Below are 9,849 nucleotides of genomic sequence, written 5' to 3'. Positions count from 1 at the left end.
CTAGCCTTGAGCTGAAGAGCTGAGGGACAGTGCCCAGGCCCAGAGTTCAGGCCCCACGACCGGACCCCCCCCCCAAAAAAAACTCTACACCAAAAAGCTGGGCTGGAAGCACTGCTCAAGTAGTAGAGCACTAGACAAACAAGCAAACTAAGCAAGCATGAGGCCTTGCAGTACTGCCATAAATAAATAAATAGGTGTAGCCCCAATATTGGAGGGAAAAAAAAGTAAAAATTGAATAGTTAATGCATGCTTCAGCAGCCCATATACCCAAATTAGAACTGTACAGAAAATAGCACGGCCCCTGAGCAAAGTGATGGAAAAACCTGTATTTTCCACCTTTGCTCTCATTTTTTTTTCTTCTCATTCTTTTAAACCACAGATAACAAATGAAATTAACTATTTAAATTTCATGGGTCAGGTACAGTGACTCAAGCCATCATCCCAGCTACTATAGAGGTGGACAGGGAGGCCAGCCTAAGTAAAAAAGAAATAGGGAGAAAAAAGAAAGAAAAAGAGAGACCCCCTACACCTCAGCAAATACGCTGGATCTGATGTTAATGCAAATCTGCAATTCAGTCTATGATCATGGTCCAAGGCTGGCCAGGGCAAAACAGAAACTTTACAGGAAAAACTAAAAGCAAAGAGCTGGAGGCAGAGCTCAAGTGAAAGGGTACCTGCTTAACAAGTACCAGGCCCTGGCTCAACCCCTACCACCATTAAGACTTTTTTTTTATTTTTTGGTTGTGGGGCTTGAACTCAGTGCCTGGGCACTGTCCCCAAGCTTTTCTGCTCAAGGCTAGCGCTCTACCACTTGAGTCACAGCGCCACTTCCATTTTTCTGGTGGCTCATTGGAGGTAAGAGTCTCACAGACTTTCCTGCCTGGTGCTGGCTTTGAACTGCAGCTCTCAGATCACAGCCTCCTGAGTAACTGGGATTACAGACGGGAGCCAGCAGCACTGGGCAAGATTTTTTTTTTTTTTACAGTAAATTCATTGTACTCAAGTTGAGGGTTTACAAAAGGATATTATCAAAGGAAAATAACAATGACCTGGAGAAGGTGCCCACCTAACTAGGTGCCACCTTAGTGATGTCACCTTCCCTTGGCAGACACAGGCTTGACCGACACTACCTCAAATCCAGGCCCCATCCTGGAGCACCTGTGGTCAGAACCTGTTCCTTTGGGGTAACTCAAGGCCATGTCTGTGGCTGGTTCTTCTGAGATGAAGCTTTCCTTCCTTCCACAGAAACCTATACTACTGCAGAGCTGGGGGCCTAGCTCAGTGCTGGCATGCCTGCCTAGCAGGTTCAGGATCCCAAGCTCAAGCCTTAGTACTGCCAGACAACAAAGTATTACACTAACCTCTAAAAGCATAAGGCATAGCTCACCAAGCCACAATTCCATTCTGTTTGGCTCCTCTACGGTTCTCCAAGAGCTCTACACTCGACTGAAAGCTCCAATGCTCGTACACTTCATGCTTGCTTGTGCCAAACCTCTGCTTCCAGGCTAAAGCCACCCGATGACCTACTAACCATTTCTGCTACAGAAAACAACTCCTTTTGCTTTGCCTGGGGCTGGCAAACGCAGTCAATATGGCAAGATGGAGAGGAATACAGGAACCCAGCAACATCTCCCAACCCCAACTTTGCGCTGTGGGAGTTATAACTTGCCCATGCTTTGGCTCTGCAACCCATCCAGACACTTGTGTTCGTTACACAGTAAACCAACTATCATACTTCGTGTCAGCAACATAGGAAGGTTAAGACAAAAACATTGATGGAACTGCTGAAAAAGTTGAGGTATGTCCTATGTAACAACTCAAAATTTCTTTACTTAAATACTGCGTGTAGTTAGGGCTTTAAGTTTCCCAGGCAGGCACTCTAAAAAGTAGGTAAGCCACGCCCTCTGTCATTTTGCTTTTGGTTTTCTCAAGTAGGGTCTCATGTTTTTGCTCTGTTGGGTCTTTGGATTCTCTGTGCTCAAGGCCTGAACTCTACCGCTTGAGTCACAGCACCACTCCTGGCCTTTTCTGTTTATGTGGTACTGAGGAATCAAACTCAGGGCTTCATGCATGCTAGGCAAGCACTCTACCACTAAGCCACATTCCCAGTGCAAAAGGTTTTGTTTTGCTTTTGCCAGTCCTGGGGCTTGAATTGAGGGCCTGGTCACTGTCCTTGAGCCTCTCTGTGCTCAAGGCCTGAGGCCTTTGGATTTTCTTACCTCCACCTCTGAACAGCTGGGATCATAGGTCTGTGCTCTCACAAAAGGAGTCCAAATACCGTTTAATGGTCTTGCAGAAATGAAATGGTATCTGTGAGCATGTTCAGAGCAGAGACGGAGACTAAGCACCTTTATGACAAGGCCTTGAGTTTAAGGTACTTCCTTCTACTCAGACGTTACTACTATGTAGTAGGTTTTCAGGTGCTATGCACACCCTCTTCTGGCCAGCTAGAGAAACTACTACTGGAAAAGAAAGGCAGGCAGCAGTGGTGCAAATACTGTCTGGGACTATGATAGGGAGAAAGTAATCAGGCAAGCTGACAAGAGCGGTCCGGAAGGCAGTGCATTCACACCTCAAGTTCTACGCAGCAGCAGACACCTGGAGATGACAGAAGTATGTTGAGTTTGTATCCAGGACCCCCCACCCCTCGCCCCAATCCCTGGTTAAAAGCATGGGTGTGTAATGGGACTAAGTATGAATCCCAGATCTGCCACTTACCAGCTGTGGGTTCTTGAACAAGCTAGGTGACGTGTCCACAAGTTTTCTCACCTGTAAAGTGAGAAGTAGCAATGGCATCTGCCTTTAGGGGCTGTTGTGAGGACTGAGTGGCTAGAAACAACTATCAAGTACAGAGTACTCTACAGCCTTCCAGTCCAGGATGGTCTGGTAAGATGTGCAAGACTATGCTAGAGAACACACCACCATCCCTAGATGGAGATTCCTCTGAACAACTCCTTCCTTTGGCTAACCTATATGAGCACTGTGGGGTACCAAGAGCTAAACCTTTCTTTTTCCCTCTGTCTTACGTGGTGGGCAATTCAAACATCTATTCTGAAAAGATAAACTATGTTCCAATAATTTCATTAGTATAGAAGAATCCCCACTAGTATTTACATAAAGCAAAAGATGGTTACAAACGTGATATAACAATCATCCTTCATTCAGCAAAAGAATAAGATGAAACACTCATGTTTGTAACTCATATTAATTTCGCTAGTTTTTATTAGAGCATTACAATTAAAACATTAAGTTATAAATTTGTGTGGTATATTTAGAAATTAAATTACAAAATAATACAAATACTTTTAAGGTGTGATGTGCCAACAGAGTTTCGATCTTTATCACTGATTAAGAATTCAGATTTCACAGGTGAACAGCCTGGCTGATTCCTGTGAGGTTACTGGTTGTAAGGACGGGGAGATGTCTGTAAATAAATTATTTCAGAGAAAAAAAATTAAAATCAAAAAGAAGATAAGTTGTTTTTGTTTTTAGCAGATTTGTGTCCTCATCTGTTGGCACAATGTACAGAAAATACTTACATGATAAGATTTGTTTAAGCAAACAGTTTTACAAACGGTAATACTTCTTTATACATATATTAAAGTAACAATGTGTTACGATTAGCGGTTTTATGTTAAGTTGGAAATGAATGTAGAGATTGCTATTCATTTGCACATTATAATTCCCACCCCTCCCACCTCCCCCAGCTTATTAAGAAATCAGACAACTACATTATTCAGATATTAAATTATCAATATTGAAACTATGTGAATTCCTCTTGACTAGCTCTTTTCCAAATACTGGAAGCATATAAAATACCATCTCTGCAAAAAATGACCTCCAGTCAAAGCCTGTAAAAACTTTTCTATTTGTAACACGTTATTTTTCTCCATGTTTAGTCAAAAGAAATTAGATTACATCATTTACAACCAGTCAAACCTGAAATTAATTCTGAGAAGTCATTCTCATAGCAAACTGCCCTTCTGAAGCAGACGTCTAACTTGAGGAGGAATGGAACCCACACTGTAGGTCATACTCGTCTGTATTGAAATAGCTTCTCTATGCTAAGAAAGACATCACTGGTTTCATTTTCTGCACTGATGAATCCTTACTCTTAAGTCTCCAAGGAGTGAACCACAAGCACTTCCAAACCAAAAGAGACCTAAGACAAACCTAACCAAGCCTGTCCCACTTCTCATACAGCCTGCAGTTCAAAATATGCAAGTTCCAAAATTTACTAAAACAAATGGTAAACATATCGATATATACTTAAGGATACTCTCAGTGTAATAGGAGCATTTCCTTTAATAAGTCTTGGGTTGTCCTCTAGAAGTGACCATTTCATACAACAAAGGCGAATGAATCTGGTCCCTTGAATCTGCTGCCAGAGGAGGTACTAGACATGAAGAGCATGTATCAAACATAATCAAACACATCAGAAGTTGATAGCAAAACTAAGTTCCTGATGTTCTAAGATCTCCTCAGCTTCTCTTTTGATACAAATATCAAAAATCTAAAATGACAATTCATGTTTAGAAGATATATAAAATATAAGAAACCTTTGAAAACCTATTAACTCAAGATCAAGAGTTGTGTGAATCACCGACACTGAGAAAGGAAATGAATACCTTAAAAAGTAGGAAAAGTTTTCCAAATCACTCCTAGGATTGTCAGTAGTTCAAAACCTCTATCATTTCCTTAAACAAGTTTAGAGACAGTAAGATCGGCCAGGGATCAATGCATGATTACGATATTGAAGGCTTCATTCCTTACCTGCTGTGTTTTAGGTGTCGGTAATTAGTGACTTTAAGTCTATACTGGAGAATCATTTGGACAGGACAATACAATCATGTCCCCTTTCTGCACACTAAGACAGTTGACAGGTTTGACATTTTCTATACAGTGATGCTCCTACACTTTCACAATTCACATCCATCATCAACCAAAAGTCTAATCTCTCCAGTAGTTAAGTGCCAGCACTGTAAAAAAAAAACTCAAACTAGCACAGAGTCCTTGTGAATTCAGTAAAAGATATTCCCAACTCTTCTCTTCTGCCTCTGTGAGGCAAAGCCCTGCCACATATAGCTAGGAGGGCAGGGAACTACCTCTTCCCTCCTCTGTCTGTGTCTGCTTAGGGGAGCTTCTCAGTGGGAAGAGGATGGTGAATGAGAACACTGGCCAGTGGAGATGGAAGAGGTGGAAGGAAGAGGGAAGAATGGGTAATTTGCAATTCCCCCACTGGAGCCTGACTGGCAAATATAACACTTTAGCTCATTATGTTTAATTTCTCCCAAGCAAGTATACACATTCCTAGAGAAGGGCAGAGATAAATAACAGTGAATAAAAAATTAATTCCTGCATATATCTATATACTCTGTATCATCTAATAGGTTCAGCACAATTACTACAACTTTCTCTTTTTTTCTAAAGACTTTCTCCTCTAAGCCTCGGCAGAATGTGTTACAAGTTGTGCAAAATGCCTTTCCCTGACTTCCTGTCAGCAACTACGGTGGGTGGAAATTGCTCAGGGACAGGTATGAAATGTTTGGTGTTCGTTTTTTTTTGTTTTTTAAGATGAAAATGGTTTACACTCAGGGTAAGTTTGGATATCCAAACAAATCCCTATCTCAAATCAAGAGGGTCCTAAACTGAAAGCAAGGAAGACCAACCATATCCGAATAACTGTTTCGGGATAGTTTTACATGTAAGTGCATATAATCAGTTATAGTTATTCACCTGTCAAAAACCTGCCTAGTTTTATGGAAATAAGACTATGTACAAGAGCATTCCTGAGGTAAGTAAGAAGCAAATACAAGACAGAACCCGGTGGGTTCCATCATGGTAACTGCTCGCTATTAGAGATAACCTCCATTGCTTCCCACAAATGAGGCCAGCAGCGCTACTCTGGCATGGTGGCTCTATCACTTGCCTAAGTTCTGTTTTAGCCCATCCCAACCTTAACGGAGTACAATGATCACCAAATAAAAGCTGCATGAATTTTTTTTTAACATAATATATACTTCGTGGACTTCTGGTCCTACCTCTAGCTCTTTTTTTTTTTTTAAAGCCTAAACTATTTCTTGATTCAACAAATTAGAGTGAAGGAGTTACAGGTTTCAAAGGAAACATTGGTATAGCTGCTTTATCCTTAGATCCTTGATCTTTAGTTTAAAAAACAACCTTAAATCATTACTTAAGAACTAATTCCATTAGAATGTGATCTTCTTTCTTTAATCATTTTTCACAACAAAGTAAACTGAAACAAATCTGAACTTCCCACACAATTCTTAGACATTTAGATGCTAATTAAAATCTAAGCTATAGATTATAACAGGTAAAAGCTAAAAACAAAAATGTTGGGCATTAAACACATAGAGTAACTGTAGGGCAGAGCAAAATGGTGAGATGAAGCATCGAGGGTTATAGCTGCCACCCTCACCCAGCTGGAGACAGAGCATGGTGGTCCCATTTCCTGAGTCACATGTTTTGGGGTGGAGGTGTGGAATCAGAGCGCTCTTTGTTCACGGAGCTGCCGTTGCTGGGCTTTGGCTGCTCAGGACCAGCCTGCAGGTCAGGAGTCCATGTGTCACCATCCATCCCTGCTTCTGAAACCTCGGGCCCTTCTGCTTCCTCTTCTCCATTCTGCTCTACGTGGTCTTCCTCAGAACCAGTAAGGGTTTTCCCAAGCTGGAGGGTCTCCATCGTCCTCTGGGTCTCAGAGACCCATGACTCAATTCTACTGTTGAGTTGGACTTCTACTGATATGGGTTCGTGCGTATAATCTTCCTCTTCTTCCTCCTCTTCATCTTCCTCTTCCTCAAGCATGCCGGGTACAAGAGTGCTGGTGGTGCTGGTGATGGAGGAATTCAAAAGATCTCGGCAACTGCCATCCAAAGACCCAGTCTCGGTGCTCTGCTGGGAGGCCCACTCCAGGTCGTCCGGCCTCCCCTCCTCTCGGTCACCTGTGGCAGACTTCCCCAGGTTCGTGGCTGAGGTAGGGCTGCCTGTAGCCACCAATGGTGGCTGCTTGCCAGCAGAAGCTGTGTCACCTAAGGGCTTACTGGGTTTTTCAGAAGAGCTATGCTCACAGGAGACCTCTCTCTCTGTTTCTGATGTTTCCAGTCCATCTGAAGTTTCCACCATATGTCTCCAATTGGTCTCTATAAATAGCAAGCAGATTTTTAACAACCAGGATACGGTTTCCAAATCATGGAACTTAAAAAGCCGCCAAACAGCAGAAATATTTTAGCTCAGTAACTGACTGGAAAATTTTCAGATTTAGTTTATTCTAGTACTGGTTTAAATGTTGTACAGGAAAAATCAATTTTCAAAGAATGGGCACTTCAAGTGAAGAAATAAAACAACAAAAACGAATGCATAACATCTATATACTCATGAAAATGGATGCATTTGCCTTTGCCTTTGCCTGGTGGTGGCTCACATCTGTGATCCTGGCGACTCAAGCAACTGAGATCTGAGAACTATACTTTGAAGCCAGCCTGGGCAGAAGAGTCGAGAGCCCCATTTCCAATTAACCATAAAAAAGGTTGAAATGGAGGTATTGCTCAAGTGGTAGAGTGCCAGCCACGAGCAGAAAAGCCAAGACAGAGAATGAGGTCTTGGGTTCAAGCCCTGGTATTGGCGTGGGCAGGGGGGGGGCAGTACCAGGCAGGCACACTGAACCATACTGAGCTTAAACATGCACACCACTCACACACGGCAGAGCCAAATAACCAACAAAATAGTGCTGATTTCATGAGTCTGTACCACATTTCGGTGAGCATGTCACCTAAATTTTGGGTCGGATGTTTTCCTTTATGTATAAGCAATGAATCCATCTATGAATTTCTAACATCTCTGAAAATTTATTTTATAATATATATAACTTGGCTTACAAGGTTAACTTTTTTTCTTTTCCCCATCATCCTTTTGTTTTTGTTTTGAATTAACTGCTTCTTGGTATTGCTTTGTCAATGAAATCAGAAATGTGAGCATGTGAGATTTTACAGGTGCATGCCATGTCTCCTCAAGGGAAATGGAATGGAGAGGCTGCAGGGGAGCTTGGTTGTCCCTGTGTCTGATGGTTCTCTTTAAGTACAGATTGTGTTCTGCAGGGACAGGACTTACTCAGTAATTTTACAGGGCAAAAAAAACAGGTTATAATACATAATACCCTGGTGACAGTTTGAAATACTTTTTTATGCTAGGAAATCAGTTTAGAACCAAACTACTAGACAAGCACCAATATGCCAGGAATCAGTAGAGATAGTTCAGTTCTGCCTCTTTTTTTGTGTTAATTTTTTAAAATGAAAGTATCATTTAATTACAACTATTTGCATTTTATAGGTGTATCGTGTGTGTGTGTGTGTGTGTGTGTCTGTGTCTCTCTCTCTCTCTCTCTCTCTCTCTGTCTCTCTCTCCTGGGGCTTTAACTCAGGGCCTGGGTGCTGTTCCTGAGCTTTAGGGCTCAGGGTTAGCACTCTACCACTTGAGACACAGCATGCTTCTGGCCTTTGGGTAGTTAACTGCAGATAAGAGTCTTACAGACATTCCTGCCACGGCTGGCTTTGAACCTCGATCCTCAGATTTCAGCCTCCTGAGTAGCTAGGATTACAGGCATAGCCACCAGCGCATGACCAGGTACATTCTTATCAAGTTGTAGTGAATAATCACATGAGTGTATTCAACTTGATTACCACTCATGGATTATACATTGATACAGAGCATATCTGGGAAACTTTGAATCAGGTGACATGGTTTATACAGAAAAGAATCCTTTCTTTCCTACAGATACTTTGGAATAGAACAGGTTCTTCCTAGATGCACTTCCTTCCCTCATGAACACAAGGTCTCCTCCATCCATATTTGCACTGTTTATAACATTATAATTCACAGACTTAACAAGGAAGAAACATTGGAAAGATAATTCCACAGAAATTTCTCATAGAAGCCGGGCGCTGGTGGCTCACGCCTGTAATCCTAGCTACTCAGGAGGCTGAGATCTGAGGATCGCAGTTCAAAGCCAAAAAACCGGAAGTGGCGCTGTAGCTCAAGTGGTAGAGTGCTCGCGTTGAGCTGAAGAGCTGAGGGACAGCGCCCAGGCCCAGAGTTCAAGCCCCATGACCAACAAAAAAAAAAAAAAGAAAGAAAGAAATTTCTCATAGAAACTCTCAGTCACAAATATTTTATTTTTAATTATTTATTTTTGTGCTGGTCCTGGGGCTTAAACTCAGGGTCTGGGTACTGCCCCTGAGCTTTTTTTGCTCAAAGCTAGTGCATTACCACTTAAGCCACAGCTCCACTTCTATTTGACTTTCCTGCCCTGGCCAGTTTTGAATCACAATCCTTAGATCTAAGCCTCCCGAGTAGCTGGAATTTTAATTTTTAAGGGACATATTTAAGGCAAATTTATGTCAAATTTTTGGGCAAAACCTGAAAAATGAAAAAATCAATCAATATATACTAATAAAAAAGTCAAAAAAGACTTACAAAAGGTGACAAGTTAGGGTGGAAAGCTACTTACCAAGTAAACTTACCAAGTAAATTTAAGCACTTTAACATCCTTTATAATGACTTGCAACCACTTACCATATTCCTTCTCATTCACTTCTGAGATGGGCTCTGAGATCACACTGCAGAAGGAAATGGCGCTGGCCGCAGACGGGTTGCGGGAGTGTCCCATGTGGTGTGGCGCCTTCTTCACATTCTTCAGGGCCTCCTCCGCCTGCTCCTGCTCCATGGCTGCAACCATGTCTTTATATGCTCTCCGGGCTTCCTCCGTGAGCTCTACTAACTTGTTAAACAGGCTCTAGAAACACGGAGATCCCATCAGTCCATTATTATTCCTAT

At 42.1% G+C, this 9,849-nt stretch overlaps 2 protein-coding genes across 3 annotated transcripts in view; both read right to left on the bottom strand.

The window, feature by feature from the left end:
- Shc4 (SHC (Src homology 2 domain containing) family, member 4) overlaps positions 1–4,034 on the bottom strand; it is an 88,545-nt gene extending 84,511 nt beyond the window's left edge. Inside the window, exons 1-2 of the mRNA XM_013009964.1 lie at positions 4,023–4,034; positions 2,719–2,769 (exon numbers count right to left, since the gene is read on the bottom strand). Of these exons, the coding sequence (XP_012865418.1) occupies positions 2,719–2,769; positions 4,023–4,034 (63 nt within the window). The remainder of the gene's footprint in view (positions 1–2,718; positions 2,770–4,022) is intronic.
- Secisbp2l (SECIS binding protein 2-like) overlaps positions 3,203–9,849 on the bottom strand; it is a 47,581-nt gene continuing 40,934 nt past the window's right edge. For both annotated transcript variants that reach the window (XM_013010156.1, XM_013010157.1), the window contains 2 exons: positions 9,589–9,808; positions 3,203–7,160 (listed from right to left, as the gene is read on the bottom strand). In XM_013010156.1, the coding sequence (XP_012865610.1) occupies positions 6,478–7,160; positions 9,589–9,808 (903 nt within the window). In that variant the 3' untranslated portion in view covers positions 3,203–6,477. The remainder of the gene's footprint in view (positions 7,161–9,588; positions 9,809–9,849) is intronic.

This window comes from Dipodomys ordii, unplaced genomic scaffold (assembly GCF_000151885.1).
Source record: "Dipodomys ordii isolate 6190 unplaced genomic scaffold, Dord_2.0 Scaffold11, whole genome shotgun sequence".
Lineage (NCBI taxonomy): Eukaryota > Metazoa > Chordata > Mammalia > Rodentia > Heteromyidae > Dipodomys > Dipodomys ordii.
Note: the sequence above shows the minus strand (reverse complement) of the source record. Positions and strands in the feature narration are given on the sequence as shown.